At 38.9% G+C, this 15,799-nt stretch overlaps 2 protein-coding genes across 3 annotated transcripts in view; both read right to left on the bottom strand.

The window, feature by feature from the left end:
- Positions 1-6,416, bottom strand: part of rcan3 (regulator of calcineurin 3) — a 48,467-nt gene extending 42,051 nt beyond the window's left edge. The window contains exons 1-2 of one of the 2 annotated variants that reach the window (XM_085392095.1): positions 6,250-6,416; positions 4,463-4,728 (exon numbers count right to left, since the gene is read on the bottom strand). In XM_085392095.1, coding sequence (XP_085248221.1) covers positions 4,463-4,672 — 210 coding nt within the window. In that variant the 5' untranslated portion in view covers positions 4,673-4,728; positions 6,250-6,416. The remainder of the gene's footprint in view (positions 1-4,462; positions 4,729-6,249) is intronic. The other variant, XM_085392096.1, reaches the window with a different exon arrangement.
- A 1,856-nt stretch (positions 6,417-8,272) lies between these two features.
- Positions 8,273-13,407, bottom strand: nipal3 (NIPA like domain containing 3). The gene is made up of 11 exons (XM_085392193.1): positions 13,197-13,407; positions 12,532-12,600; positions 12,056-12,227; positions 11,845-11,904; positions 11,557-11,702; positions 10,935-11,031; positions 10,644-10,779; positions 10,420-10,508; positions 10,174-10,237; positions 9,805-9,899; positions 8,273-9,674 (listed from the first exon to the last, which is right to left on the bottom strand). The coding sequence occupies exons 1-11, from the start codon at positions 13,230-13,232 to the stop codon at positions 9,487-9,489; spliced, it is 1,152 nt and encodes a 383-aa protein (XP_085248319.1). The 5' UTR covers positions 13,233-13,407; the 3' UTR covers positions 8,273-9,486.
- Between the last annotated feature and the right edge of the window lie 2,392 nt (positions 13,408-15,799).

Genomic DNA, 15,799 nt, shown 5'->3' with positions numbered 1-15,799 from the left:
TGAAAAGATGAGACTTTCTTTGAAAAAACCTCCTTAATCACTTTGTTTCCTTGTTGGACTCCTTCATTAATGGAAGTTTACTGAGTGGTGACACCTGTTGTTCATGACAAGACTGCAGAGTGTGTAGTGCAACTCAAGTGCCAGTATAAATGGTTCAGAATCATCAAAGTTGCCACAAAAAAACAACACCTAATGCAGCAACCATAAACTAGCATTTAAGAAAAGGTATGTGTGTGTGTTCAGCTTTCTGTAGATACTAAAGTCTAAAAATGTCTAAAAGTGACTAAAACCTGTCACTGCAAAAGAAAACACTGTCATCTTTTCAAACACTTGAATGCATCACCAGCTCTGTTTAGCCAAATTATGCTTTCTGTTGTCGTCTTAAATTGTTTTCCGCTTTCTTCCCTGTTACACACAAAAGCAAAACAAGCACACCAGGCCGCAGAATCACTCCAGTAGGGGTACCAGAATAATATCCAGGCCACAGCAGGAGTAGCGGGCCGGGGGCACTCACTCTCTCTTTACTGCATCGTGTTTGACCTTCAGCCTGCAAAGTACCCGCTCCCTCATGTTCACCCTTTGGGACCGACAGCCAAAAATAGACTGCAGTCTGATACATACAAACATATCACTACTATACACTTGCATGCACACTGTATGTATGTGTACTACATAAACACACATACTCACACTCACTTTACTTCACACTTTTCGAGTCCTGCACCCTACTATCTTTAGTCCCGATGGTTCAGCGGCACTCTGCACAAGGGTTGTCTTTCTTTATCCTCATATATATTTATGTGTGTGTGTGTGTGTTTGTGTGTGTGTGTGTGTGTATGTATACATACATACATATATTTATATATACATATAGTCATGAGTCACACTATCAAACACATTGCACTCAAGTGGGACAGAAAGTGTGAGAGGAGAGGAGTTTTACTTTTCACATACTTAGAGCACTACATCAATGCTATATTGCTAATGCATTGCTAAGAGGGTCAGCCTGGAAAATTTTGCACTAAAGATAAAGTGGTTACTAATAGTGGTTAACATGTTTTGCTGTGCCAACTGGATGGCCCCTTTGTATGAACAAAAACGAAGTTTCAACAAATTAGAAGCAATGCTCATGTTAGGGTTAAAGCGGGCCATAAAGCTCTGGAACATCATTCTGGCACCTTCAATTAATGAGTAATTAAATCTGATAAGTATTTTAATACATAATGAATATAAAGCAAGTTCATTTTTCATGTGCTGCAGCCTGATGCTCCTTCCAGCTGATGTCAGGGAGATACTCAGCAAATTAGAAAGTAATGTCACCCCACGGGTCTGCCTGCACATTCATACACGTCCCTTTTCCTTCCCCTCCTGCGTTCATGCTGCAGGCTTCAATAAAGCCAGGCTACAGAACAGGAGCAAGCATAAACGTTTCTTTTTTTGAGTGCAGATTTTTAATATCAGCAAACACAGAGATGTTTTTTGGAAATTGGAACACAATGTGTCCGTTAGCTAAAGGTGACATCTAAGACATGGAGAAAAAGGAGAGAAAAAATGAGAGATTATTTTCAGAGATGAATACTACTCAGCTAAATAAATACTTAAATAATGAATTAAACTGCAAATGCAACACTTGGAGCTCCATTTATGGTCCCTCAAGTTTATAAGTCTAATACTCAGTTACTTTTTGGCTTGACTCCGCCCCCATCGATGTCTAACACTAACATCTTTGGGGCTTCTAAATGCTCCACTATCATGTTCACAGCCTGCCACTAGAAGCTAATGTTTACTGTCCATCCGTTTTCTGCTGGGTAGGTACTGCAGCGCTGTGTGGCTCTTTCTGGCTTTGTTGCTGAGGACATGTGTTTACTGCAGCTCGAGATGAGAATAATTAGAGAGCTCTGGAGAGCTGAGACAAACTTCAGAGGCATCTCATAATTCACTGTGGGTAGGTTAGTATCAGTAGCCGAAAAAACATGTAACATTTAACCTGCTGTTAACATAATTATTTGGATATCTAACACGCATAATTTACATTAATCTTATAACAAAATTTGTTTGCCTGCAAGATAAGAACATTTTGTTTGGTGTTGCACTGCAGCTGCTACTTGCTTGATCGCACTGGTTATGGAGTGAGGAGTGCTCAGGCTGACAGAAGCAGAAGCAGCAATAAAAGCTTTGCTCGGTGCTGATTAGGCCTGATATACGCTAGGCACTATGGGGGACAGCTCATGACGGCTCCCCTGACCTTTGCCTTCATAAGCACAGAAACCCATTTGCCTTGTTACTTTGCCCACACTCCCTCACTCCTTGTACACACTTGCTTTCTGTGGGTGCTCTACAGCAGATAATGAATCATTTCAAAATTAGAAGCTGCTCTAAGAGCACATTGCAGCGTGAACACTAAGATGTTCTCTCTGACATTGAAAACTAGGAAATACCAAACTGGATCCTCTGTATGAACAACTGACAAAAAAGTCCTCTTTTGGAATATTTTTAAAACATATTAATTTAACAAATAAAGGTCACTTGCCTATAGCGTAAATGATGAATCTAACTTTATAAATGACACATGCAGAATGATAAAGAAAGGCCCATTAGGTATTTTAATTGACATGATGATATGAGTGCTATGCATGATCATTTAAATCATTAAGTGTATTAGTGCAGTCCTGTATTAATAATGACGCGTCATTTAAATTAGTAAATGAATAATAAAGCCGAGGATTAGTGGAGACATGAGCTGAGCCAGTCAGACCTTAGCTGATCTTCCTATAAAAACTAAAAAATCCAAACACTTTGGAGGCATCTCTCCATTTCAGCCGAAAGCTGGTCAGGAGCAAAAAATAGTGCAGATAAAAGAGGAAGTGTGCCACTAGGTTTTACTTACTTTTCACTAATGCAGAAGAAAGGAAAAAGGCTTTTACAATGTGCTAAGAGCTTCTCATAAACATGGAGGCAAATGTTTCTCTGTCTCAGTAGCCATCTCTCCTCTCTAGAAGAGCACAGTGTGATTACAGCAACAGCCCATCCCTTCTACATGCAGGCCTTTGAGAACAGAAACAGAAGGTAATGTCGGAGCTGGGAGAAAGCCAAGAGCCCAAAGACACAAAAATGTAGGTTGCTATGTTCCTGCTGAATGTTGACAACACATTTAGATAAGTTTATAGCAGTTAGGCAAATGCTGAAATCTTCCAAATTTAACACGATTTACAGGTTGTGTGTGGTTGTGTGTGTAAAATTGAAAAAGCACAGCTACAAGCTAAAAACAACCTCATAAAAATCCGTGTTCATGCTCTGAAAATACCACACCCAACCTGTTTTTTATTTCATATCTCTTTGTGCCCTCATTCTAAAGGCTTAAATAAACCTCAAAAAGTTCTATATTTAGCATAGCTCATTTATTTGAAACATATGGAGAACGTTCTATTGACAGGGTCTCACTGAAGGGTGTGTGGGTGGTATTTCCACTTAAAAGCTGGAGTGTGAATCGTAATGAAGTGAGGAGGCAAAACGAAAAGGAAGGGAAGGGGGTGGACTCGAGCGCTAGGAGCAATGGGTGTACGAACAGCAAACTCACAAAGCAGGAGTGATTCATTTAAAGGGATTTGGTGCATGCGCCAGATTTAGCCTCTCTGCTTTGCATTTATACACATAGAGAGGATAAAAAAAAGAAGGCTACGAAGAAGCACAGAACGGGGGAGGAGGGAGGTATTTAAAGAAAGTAAGACAGATAAGAAAGTTAACAGGAAAGTTTGTAGATTGTGATCAGGGGATGATGAGCTTGATAGTTTTGGGTGACCAAGAGGATGGACCTTACAGAAAAAAGACTTGAAGACAGGGAAATGTAACGATGCCAGCTGGACGGATGGAGGGATGACGGCGCAGCGTAATTGGATTAAAGGGCAGAAAATTAAAAGTATTTACTTTGTATCCTCCTCCAGCAAATAGGATCCACTGATAGCACGTATTGCTGTTCTGCTGAGCTACGAGAAAGGCAACACTTTCAAAAGAGGCCTTAACTGAATATATACAGTATGCATGTGCATAGACACAATTCCATATAATTGTGTCTGCATCATATATGCATGAGATCTGTAATATAAATAATACAATGCATGAGATGATGCCTGAATGTTATGCACAACCACATGGGCCAAGTCTGAGTGTGGCTCATGATTCTGTGCATGTCATGTTGTAATCTGCTGCTCTGCACTCGTGTTCCCTGGCAAACAAACAGCAACATCAGGTGTGCATATGTGCGTGTGCTTTTGCGGCTGAGCAATCAGCAGCGCAGCTTGAGACCGTGACTGGACTTCGACAGACAGGATGACAACTGCGCACGTGTTGCCAGACTTTAAGTCTTGGACGGGCTGACACACTGAGCGAGATGACTCAAACGCATAAACACCCAGTCACGCAAAACAAAGACACAGCCCAGAAAGTGCGTTTTGCAGCAGCTCACCCTGTGCAAGTCCTGCTCGAACACAGCTTCGTGGACGCTGCACGCAAAGAGCGCTGTGGGAAGGTCGCTCAGATCCATCATCTCCTCCACCATGCCGTCTTGATCACTCTCTCCAAATATCATGTCCTCTTCCTCCTCATCATCCTCCTCGGGATCACTGCTGTAGGCCTCTGAGCCGTTACTCCATGCCTTGGAGCTCTTTCGCAGCATTTTGAAGGCTTTTAGGCAGCTGCTGACAGAAGGGTGGAGATGACAGAGGATGGGGACTGGGAACAGGGTAGGTTTGGGGGTTGGAATTTGGAAGATAAGTTGGTGAGGCTGGATGAATGTGTGTGTAAAAGTTGGCTTAGTGTGAGGTGACAGTGAGATGCGGGTGTTTAACTAGATCTTAGTGGTAGGATGGAAAGGGAAAGTAAGATTAAGAAAAGCAAAACAGGATAAATTAAAGAAAAAGGTTTGCATCCTATTTGTAGGTTATATTTTCTCCCAGTTCAATTATACCATTCCCTCCCAGCAAGGTTATTAGCTAACTAAGACTAAACTTAAAACTAAGATGTGAAAATCATTTTACTTGACTAATTATTAAGGTAAAATTAAAAACTAAACTTTTGAAGAAAATTAAAACTACTGAAACTTGGAAAAAGTAACTTAAATAAAATAAAAATAAAGAGGAAATATCCTCAGTTTTAGGATCTGTTAGTTTAATACAATGCTATTACAGAATTGCTCATTGTTGTGTGTTTTTATTCTAGCACTTGTACTGATTTCCCTAAATCTTGAATCAGACATATTCCCTCGTATAATAATTAGACAGCAATAATTAAAAAATTAAAAGACTCAAACTAACACTGAAACTAATAAAAACGAATCTAAAACTAAACTGAAATAAGAAAACCCACTCATGAAACTAACTGAAGACAAATTGAAATAAAAACAAAAACTAATTAGGAAACACAAAACTATGATAACTCTGGCTTCGAGTCAAATTTTATTACCAAATATTTTAAAGATGATGCTGACTTTATTTGACCCCAGTTACAAAATAATCTCTTCAATCATACAAAAAAAGAAAGATAAGGCATAAAATATTTATTTAACCATCACTAACTGTGAAGAAGCCCTCAAAAAAAAAAAAGAGTTTAATTTTCAAAAAAGGTACATATAAATTACTTGTGGTTGACTTACAGTTTTCCTCTTATTTTATATGAAAAATTAAATAATTATATTAAAGAAAAGAAATGGATAGGGGGGATGGTTAGCACCGCCAACGCTGCACTGAGGTAAGAGTGCCATCTAGTGGTATACATATACACATACACCACAAGATGACACTTCCTGTGAATATTTTAAGTACAATAAAACGCCAACATCTAAAAAAGAAAAAAAAGAGCCAACTGTCAGATATTTAAAATAACACCGACGAGGAAGTTTGTTTCAATATAACTTCCTTGTAGCAAGACAGGAATGGTAAAAACGACGGCAGCGAACCGGCAACATCTCCTCCCTGTTGTTTAAGAGGATCGTGACATCAAAATTTGCGTTGGGTGTACGCAGAGGAAACCCCTGGACATTACGTAAAGCTCGTGCAATGAATAAATAAATAAATAAACAATACGATTCTGGCGTTAAAGCACTTTGCTATCGATACCAAAGATTGTTTTTAAGCCTCAACAAATTTCAATTTTTATACAAAAGTTAGCACACAAACACAGACGCGCGCAGAGGATGAAGTTACTCTTTTATTTTTTCCCTCTGTAATCGCGTCCCATGCAAATATTTCCACTCACCTCCCTACTGTCAGCGAAAGCGACCGAAACAACCCATTGCAAGCGCACTTACATCAGGATTTTTCCGGTGACTTTGTTAAACGCAGCAAATAGAAGCTGTTCGTGTTTATTTTGAGGCTGTTGACGGAAACGTGGGTGTTTGTTATTACTGGATTATTTCACTCCGATGCAGCCTACTTCCACCGTCTGGATCCGCAGGTGGGGCCAATCAAATATGCGCGTATGCTCGCAGCGACCAATCAACGTGCTGAAAGGGGAGGACGCTACAGCAGCTTCATGATTGGTGGCGGCCAAGCAGCAAAGATGCACAAAATCCGCTGCTGTATGGGGTCAGAAGGATTTCTTAGAGTCATATCAGTCAGTAAGGATCGCTTTGCTATCTTCTGCATGTTTTAGCTGAATATATACACATTTCAGTGTTTCTAGAATCAATTGCTGTTATTTTTCCTCTATCTACCTGTTGCTCAGTCAAAATAAAGTAGCTAAGCTTTGTGTCTTTTAACTAGTGAAATGTAGTTCTGAAGATTTTACAACGGTTATCAATTCAAAAGCAGATTGCATGCTATAATACGATAATATTGGTATTATTGTGGCTCCAGGCCAAAGTCAAATAGAGGCATTGATATACATTATATCAGGGATGTCTAACATAATTTTACATTGTGGAACATGTGCAGTCAATTTTGAGCTTAAATCCCTGAAATATTTTACTATAAGAAAAAGAAATGCAATTTTCTGCAATACATCTCAGGTTTTCTTCATGATGTAGAAATGATGCTTTGACTTTAAATTAGAATAAATAAATAAAGGTTCTGTTAAACTGCCCTGCAATTATAAAACGGAAAATGCTTGCTTGTCCTATTTTTTTATGGTTATTTTCATGGTCAACCTACAGCAAAAATCTTAAATTTCTTTCTGTCATGTAATTGTTTATCTTTTACTTTTACTTTGGTGTAGTATGAGTGGCGATGGGCAGCTAGAAAAGCCGTGAAACTCATGAAAATGCAGTTAAAAAACAAAAATGTATCCCTTCCTTCACATTTTCCAAAGTCTTTGGTGGGCTGATTCTGGCGCCTCTGCATTATATGTACAAAGTCATCCCCATTATATATAAACCGGCTTTAAAATGGAGTTGGTTCCCCCTTTGCGTGATTTTTTTGCCCATTTATTCAGAAGAGCATTTGTGAAGTCAGTAACTGATGTTAGATGTGAGTTCCTTGCTCATAATCTTTGTTTTAGTTTAAGATTTTTTGATCAGGTTTAGACCAGGGCTTTATGTGAACCACTCAAGTTCTTCTGCACTAAACTTAAATGCTGGAACAGAAATCGGCCTCCTCCAAACTTTTCTGACAAAGCTGGGACAATATGCCTGTCCAAAATGTTTTGGTAAGCTGAAATATTGGAACCAAGCCAACCCCACAAAAACAACCCTGTAGTACAATTGATCCTCCACCAAACTTTACATCTGGCAGCTAGGTAAGATCCTCATTCCAAACCCAAACTCATCCATCACACTGCCAGACCGAGAAGCATGATTTGTGACTCTACAGAACAATAGACCTTGTTTCTACTGCTCCAGTCCAGTAGTGGCTTGTTTCGCACAACTCAATATGACACTTGATGATGTAAGGTTTGCCCGCAACTGCTCTTCTATGGAAACCCATGCTCTGAAACTCCTGGCACAGTTTTTGTGTTGATGTTAATGCCAAAAGACGTTTGGAACTCTTCCATTAATGAGTCAAACTGAATTCTAGACACTGTGACTATGTGCTGTCATTCCTAAACACTTCCATCGTGTGTTAATACCACTTAGAGTTGATTGCTGAATATCTAGGAAGGAAGAAATTTCACAATCTGACTTCTTGGAATAGGGGCCTGCTATTACAGTAGGGTGCTAATGTTGAAGAGTTACATCAATGTCATTTTAAAACCACTAATGTGAAGAGTTGCAATTTAGCCAACAAAGAGCTAAAAATGTATCAGAAATCCCATAAAGCACAACTCTGACCAAACAAAAGCTGCATTACGTTAACTTTATGAGACAAGATTACACACCACTGTATATTTTACAATGACAAAAATCTGACATTTACATTACCAGTGCCGTTTTTCAACAGTATCCCAGTTTCATTAGAAGATTAATTATCACCACAATAACCACATACTGAACAGTGTTAAAGCAACGAGCCCTCGGGTAGCTGTTCTAATAACACTGATGAGATGCAGTGACCCATGTGCAGATGGCAAGTGTCTTAAAGTGCCACTTAGGCAACAATCACTTCATCTAATGATAAAATTGCATTTGAAAGACACTGCAGAAAAGAGTAACACTAACTACGTTTTTTATTTCTAGATTTGGGTGTTCTCAAAAACTCCCATGTGTTGAAAAGGGACAACCAAAAGTTACAAGTTCAATTGACAATGTGCACCGTTTTAGCTGGACAGCTTCATTTTTTATATATTCTGTTATTACACCCATTTTACTTATTAATCTTAAGATGCAAATTTTTAAGATCCCCCAATATGAAATTACTGCAACTGTACTTCTGATTAAGACAGTCCCTGACAGACTCCCCTCACCTTTTATCAACAGATGTTCTACAGAATTTGTAGCTACCATCTATACAATAAATGATCCAGTTCAGAACCAGATTTCAAGGCACGTTCAAAACTTTTAAGATACGATTAATAAATACATAATAATAAATTAAGACAACTGCAACCCAGTGTTTGGTCACATTAAGAAATGAAACAGTGCAGTGCACTCCCAGGATTAAGAGAAGGCAGAAAACTGTGCATGGAAGACAGTTGGAGGGAAACATTTAAAGCCAAAATATAATTTGACAAGTCTGAGAAGCTATATTATAAACAGCCATGGTTTGAGTCCTCCATGGAAGAACAGATCATTGTATGGCCCCATTGATAAGTGAATGGGAACAAATTGCTAACTATTTGTGGAGTGCTCACTGGAGGTATCCGAGATGACATCAAGTATAAGGTAGGCAGCTTCAAGGCGCAACACTGTCTCTTTTTCTCAAGTGAAGTTTGCAAACCCATCAAACAGTCTTTGGGTTTCTTCTGTTCATTCCTGTAATGAATACAGCGGACAGCTTTTAAAAAACGAAAGCTTTCCAAGTATGTGCACAGGAGCGTCAAGCCAGAGCTGGCCTTTTGTAGCTACTTGAATGTTATTAATTGTTGAATGGAGGACTTGGGAATCAGGAGATGCACTCATGTTTAATCTCTCTTTATGGCAGGATGGCCTTGTGATGCATCACTGGTTCTAGGTCCGAGCGGTGGCGTTTCCAGGTGGACTGGGAGAGGAGCAGGAGCCACTCCATTGTTGTTGACAAGAGTCCCATAGGAGAAGGAACCACTGTAGTCTGGCTGAATGACTGGGCCTTTGTCGTGGATCGTCGGGACACCTGATAATGGAACGGACAGGCAAAGGTTCTTAACACAACTTCAGCAGAGCTAAAATGCCAATGCAAGCCTGCGTAGCTTGAAATCTCAGAAGACACAATTTATGATGTTTATGTTAAAATTTATACAAACCATTGCTCATATTCAAGGTGACGCACGGCTCAAATATCCTTGCCTTTTTCTTGGTTTTGGTTATAAGGAACACTCCAAGGAAACAAACTGCAGATCTGTACAAAGCACAAAACAAGCATTTACATTTATTAATTTTTTTTAATACAAAGTTTTACTGCTTGGTATTTCAAAGAGATACTGTATAACACATTTCTGCCAAGCATGTTTTTATTGTGTTTATTAGTATAAAAACAAACAAACACACAAACAAAAAAAATGGCGATATTAGGACAGGTGGCCTAACAGCATGCACAACAGTGAGTGACTGAAACCAAAGCAGTCAGAAGTCTAATTTAAAAAACATTCTGCTTATGATGAATGATTACTCACCCCAACAAAAACATGCAGATGTGAAGAACGTCTTCATTGCTAAACTCCAAGTAAAACACAGCTCCTGAAAACCAGAAAACAGCAAATCTTTAATGACTTTGGCATTGTTACTCTAAAAGGCGTGTAGCAGAAATAAAGCAGGTATGGGCTGCAGATGATCTATTAGACAACTATTAGAGTTGCGCACACAAGTTAATCCGATTGAAAACAATGGACAAACCAGCAACAAAGAAGGACATGACTCACCAGCCAACACGGCAAAGAAGGTGGAGAGGATGTAGTTGACACTCGCAACGAGAGAGGAGTCGTGCAGCTTACAAGCTTGGGAGAGAAATCTAGGACGACGGTAACAAACAAAAACAGTGGTGTATTAATTATGCTTATCTACTGGGTCCAATTAAAACCAATTTAAAACAAACAAACGAAAAAAAAAAAAAAAAAAAAAAAGCAATCAAGTGATGCAAGTTCACCCTGCTTGGAAGATCGCTGACGCCACCATGCACACAAACATGACGCTGAAGATCGGGTAGTTAAGCTGCATGGTGCCTTCGATGGTGAGAACCAACATGCCTGACACAGCCTTCACTGTCAAGACTGTAACTGAGCCTGTGTGCCAAAAGTACACAAAGTAGGTAAGCAAATAAAGGCGACAAGGAGCGACAGCTTTGGTTCCATTTAAAAATCTGAAATGTGACAATGTATCCTAACAAACATGATAGCAGCTTGGTCGGAAATTGATTGCTTCAATGCAGGACACTCACCCAGCAGTGCCACCAGTAGCAGAATAATAACGAGGTAGTTAGCTTTGCGCCGTTTGTAGAAGTATAAAAGCAGGCAGAATGTGATAATCTCCAGGAGCTGTCAGTTAGGATACAAACAAGAATAAACACCAAATTAATGCCATATAGAGAAAAAACAATATATGAAACACAGGAAAGTCCAATAATAGGACAATTAATCTTACAGACAGAGACAAATGTGTATGCAGAATACCAACAAGGATAAAAAGAGCTGGTCATTTTTCTGCATTTAGTGCAAGGTTGTGGATTATAATGATTGTGTAAAGGGACGACCGAATTAAAAAGGAACAGAAAGTAAAACAGCCTTGCATTAGGTGCCAATTTGATGGAGCTTGTTGGCTCATTTATTCTTACCAGTTTTCCAAACTACAGCCTCAACATTAATCACAACACTGTGGTCATCTGTATGGTTGAGCTCCCTTTAAGAGATTTGTTTTAGCACAACATACAACAGACATGACATATACTAGGCTATTTAAAAGTGTCACTGCTTCATATGTCACGCTCTATATGTTAAACTAAGAACACCACATCTACAGACAGGAACCATTTGAGAACTGTCTATCTAAGAGAGATATCTCACCAGATACAGGAGAACAGGCCATCCAACAAGGTGCTTCACAATGTTAGCTGCTATAAGTTTTTCATGAGAGTTCGGTCCAAATGATACAAGGAGGTATGCCCCTCCAATAACAAGGATGTAGCCCAGGAAGACGAGGCCGTACTGCTCTGAAATATCACCAAGTGAAAACCGGATCTTATTTACTCTGTACAGGACAAACTCTTTGGATGTATAATTTCAGTCAGTAGAGCAGCAAGAAATTAGCATACAATGTCACAATTTCAGTTCACATGGATATTCTGAACTTACTTGCAAAGTCCTTTGGTTTCAGTCTCTCACGCAGGAAAATGAAGCCCAAAATTGAGCTAGCTGGAAAGCAATTTCAAAGGGAACAATCTGAACTTTTAATTCAAGCTCTCCTTTTAATTTGTTCTATTTTTATAAATAACATATTGATTAAGGTTGGAATATGTATCTGTAAAATGCAATACATATATCTGAAAGTGGAATAAATACTTACTCAGGACTGACACGGCATTGAGAGGGGCTACAATAGCAAGAGGGGCAAACGCATAAGAGACAAAGTTTGCTAGCTCCCCGAGACAGGTGAATATAAAACCCGACCACCAGGTTTTAGTGCGATAGAAGGCACGATGCTCCTTTGTTCCTGCTAACTTCACATGGCTGTATTTCTGCAAACAAAAGAAAACATGCAGGTAAAACACAGCTGTGACAGCGTAAGCAGAAAATTTACACAGCAGTACACGGTGCAAAGCAAACATAAACAAGGCCTAAATCAAACTATAAAAGAGAACATTTAAATAAGGGATGTCATGACAGCATATATCATTTATTCCACATAATTTTTAAATCCTGTAATGACCTAGCCTCACCTAGAAGCTAGAGGACATGACTCACAAAGGGCATGCACAGACAACATTGATAACATTGTGTATCAATTTAAAGACGTGAAAGTTTTTTCAAGGAGCCATGTACCTGAACGGTTAAAGAAATGCTGACAAGCACATTTCCAAAAATTGCAAGTAAAGTCCCGATGAGGTTGTCCTAAAAAGAAAGAGGAAAACATTTATTAAAATTCACATATTCGATCAAAGTTAAATAAACACAGTTTAAATCTATCTTTTTAAACCCCAAGGCAAAAAGAAAGAGAAGTTCGCTTTTTCATGGCACAACTCTTTGTGAACATTCAAATATATAACGCAGAGTGATTAAAGCGGATGCGTTGGCAGTTTTGTCTATAACAAATGCACAACGTGTCCGTCTAGTCAGATAAAACGAGACTTTGAATGAATCTAGATAAAAAATACAAAGCAGAAGGCCAAGACGTAGAAGTTGGACTTTAACCTAGACCAGATGAACAATACTCGTGCTAAAAGCCACTCGTAACACTACAACAAAGAAATAAGACGAACAGGAATGGCCATAAGGGGGATCCCGATTACGCCCTGCCACCACTATTACAAAACAATAACAGGAAACAGACTTTGTAGCTCAACTTTTGTTACAACCGTAATTTTTAAAACCTTGAAAACAGCGCTTTTGTATGGGTTTAGACACCCGCTACTAGAGCAAAGAGGTAAACATACAGTATTAATAGTCGATTATACATTAAAGTACTGTTTTTAAACTAAGCGTCTCACCGTGTAGGACCCTATTTCGGCTCCGTTGTAGTCCATTTCTGTTAGATACACACGCGTTCTCGGAAAAGTACCAGATATTTCACCTTGTCCGGTTGCTTCTGATTTGACGTAAAGTATCTATCGCTCATTTTTGTGCGTGTCCATTTTTCTTTTTTAGCTCTACACTCAGAAAGACACCATCTTTGAGACGAGGAGCATCTCACTTCCGGATTGAATTCACCTGTTTAGTGACGGAAGCCAGTCGGTTTAAACCACGTGACCGCGCACGCTCGCAGCTTTTATTAACAAACTAGAGGAGGATGTAGCCGGTTTAAGGCGTGTCTGATTCTTATTGTACGCAGTGACTTTTAACCTTTTTTTGTTATTCTTGCTGCCTTTTTTTGGCTTCTCTTATTAGTTACTGTAGTTCAGCACTTAGTTAGCAGTACCGAATGCGAACACTAGGGTGTGCTATTGACTTGAGATTTAGCCAACAACTTTTACAGCAGAGAAACGAGGCTCAAATACCATTACAGTTTTTTACAGACGCTAGGACACATTTCTCAATACTTAGGTCACGTTTGCAAAACTCCTCACACAGTGAGCACAACAGAAGTCTATGTGGGCTAAACTGAGGACCAGTTATCATTATTTTGGCACAAAATGCATTCAATGACTACAACAAAAGTGACCTAAGTATTGGGAAATGTGTCCTAGCGTCTGTAAAAAACTGTAAATTCTTAAATTGTTTTATTTAGAGCAATGTCACACATCTATTATCAATTGTATATATTAAGTACAGTGAGACCAGGAGGGAACACTTTCATCTTTGCAATAATTTTTTAATGAAAAACAACCTGCCAAAAAAGCCATCATTATTACAATCTTACAATCATGACTAACGTCAGTGGTATGTTTTCTGTTTTCTCTTTGTCATTGCAACAGGGAAGGAGTGACAGTACAGTACGTCAATTACTTTTGTACTTTCTATAAAAGTAGCATTGAAAAAACAAAAAAAAACAAAGGTAGGTCAAGGGTGTGAGATACTGTTTCAACAATCAGGAGAGTTTTCTTATATATTTATATATATATATTTCAAAATGAGATTCGTATCATTTAAGAAACCAGTGAATCATTATTTCCATTCCATGCAACATTGCCCAAAAAGAAAAAAAAACCCAACTGTGGTAACTCCAGACATTTTGTGAATGTTTTCTATGCATCTTTTCCCATGAGTTAGCTTTTTAATAAGTAAGAACTATCCTAAACTAAAGCAGCCTGCCAAAATTACAAACTCAACACAAAAAAGATATAATTTTATATTTATACCTTCATTAATCTTCAAATGATAATTTCAGAATCTTGCCTTACGCTCCAAATTAATTAATAACGTTTAAATTTGTTAGTAACACTCCTTTCATTTTATTTGCTAACCAGTAGAGGGAGAGAAACGCCACATCTATGGGAGCTTTACAGTTCTTTGAGGTTTGTTTGGCATTTTTTGTCACGGTTCGCTTACAGCAACCTCACAGTGTAAATACTAGAATGCATGAAAGAGAGAATAAACATGAGTTTCTGACAGTCTTCTAACAGTCACTGACAGGCGTACTGCATGAACATGTCATAATCATTTTTCCATGCCTATTTGCTGATATTTTCCACTTTCAATTGCCAAGAACGTCCAAAACCTTATGATGAAGTCTACGGACAACAGTTGCACAATTGCAGGGCTCTTTGTGCATATACTTGTAGTGGATTGTTAATGCAACGTACAAATATTTTTTTTCTTTAAACCACAGACAAACACACACACACACACACACACACACACACACACACACACACACACACACACACACACACACACACACACACACACACACACACACACACACACAAAAGAGGGTTTTCTTTGCGTTTAGTGCGTGCCGCAGATTAATGACAACAGCTCATTAAAGACTGACTTACGGGAAAGAGACATGGTGTTATGGACTGCAGCTATTTATTACTTCAACAGTGATTACAGCTCAGTCGCTGTCAACAGGTGCTTCATCCTTAGGCTGTAAACAGGTGCACGCGGGTATGCAGGTGAAATTTTCCACAGTGTTGCCTCATGAAAAGAATGAATTATGAGGCTGCTTCAAAATGTAAAGCAAATATTTATATATATAAAAAAAGCAAAGGAAGGCATTAAAGCAAAGTAACCATTATTAATTAGCATAATCATGTTTACTAATAGGAGCACTGAGAGACTAAATTTTGTGGGGAATTAGGTTTTTTTTTAAGATTAGTGTATCCATCCATCCATTCGCTTCCACTTATCCTTTTCAGGGGTGCTGGAGCCTATCCCAGCTGTCATAGGGAAAGAGGCAGAGTACACGTCACCAGTCTGTTGCAGGGCTAACACAAAGAGACACAGACAACCATTGGCACTCACATTCACATTTATGGGCAATTTAGATTAATCAATTAACCTATCCCCACTGATTGCATGTCTTTGGATGGTGGGAGGAAGCTGGAGTATCCGGGGAGAACATGCAAACTCTACACAGAAAGATAGTGGAATTGAACTCAAGACCTTTTTGCTGTGTAGCAACAGTGCTAACCACCGTGCTGCTTAGCAT

Source organism: Rhamphochromis longiceps, linkage group LG19, assembly GCF_057381845.1.
Source record: "Rhamphochromis longiceps isolate RC_006_pf linkage group LG19, R_longiceps_female_GT1.1, whole genome shotgun sequence".
NCBI lineage: Eukaryota > Metazoa > Chordata > Actinopteri > Cichliformes > Cichlidae > Rhamphochromis > Rhamphochromis longiceps.
This window is presented reverse-complemented; position numbering and strand designations above follow the sequence as displayed.

Coding starts and splice junctions, on each gene's coding strand:
- nipal3 (XM_085392193.1), bottom strand. CDS start 13,232: ATGGACTACAACGGAGCCGAAATAGGGTCCTACACG. Junction 11,032..11,556: donor GGCCTGTTCTCCTGTATCTG/GTGAGATATCTC, acceptor CCTAACTGACAG/CTCCTGGAGATTATCACATT. Junction 10,238..10,419: donor CTTCTTTGCCGTGTTGGCTG/GTGAGTCATGTC, acceptor TCTGGTTTTCAG/GAGCTGTGTTTTACTTGGAG.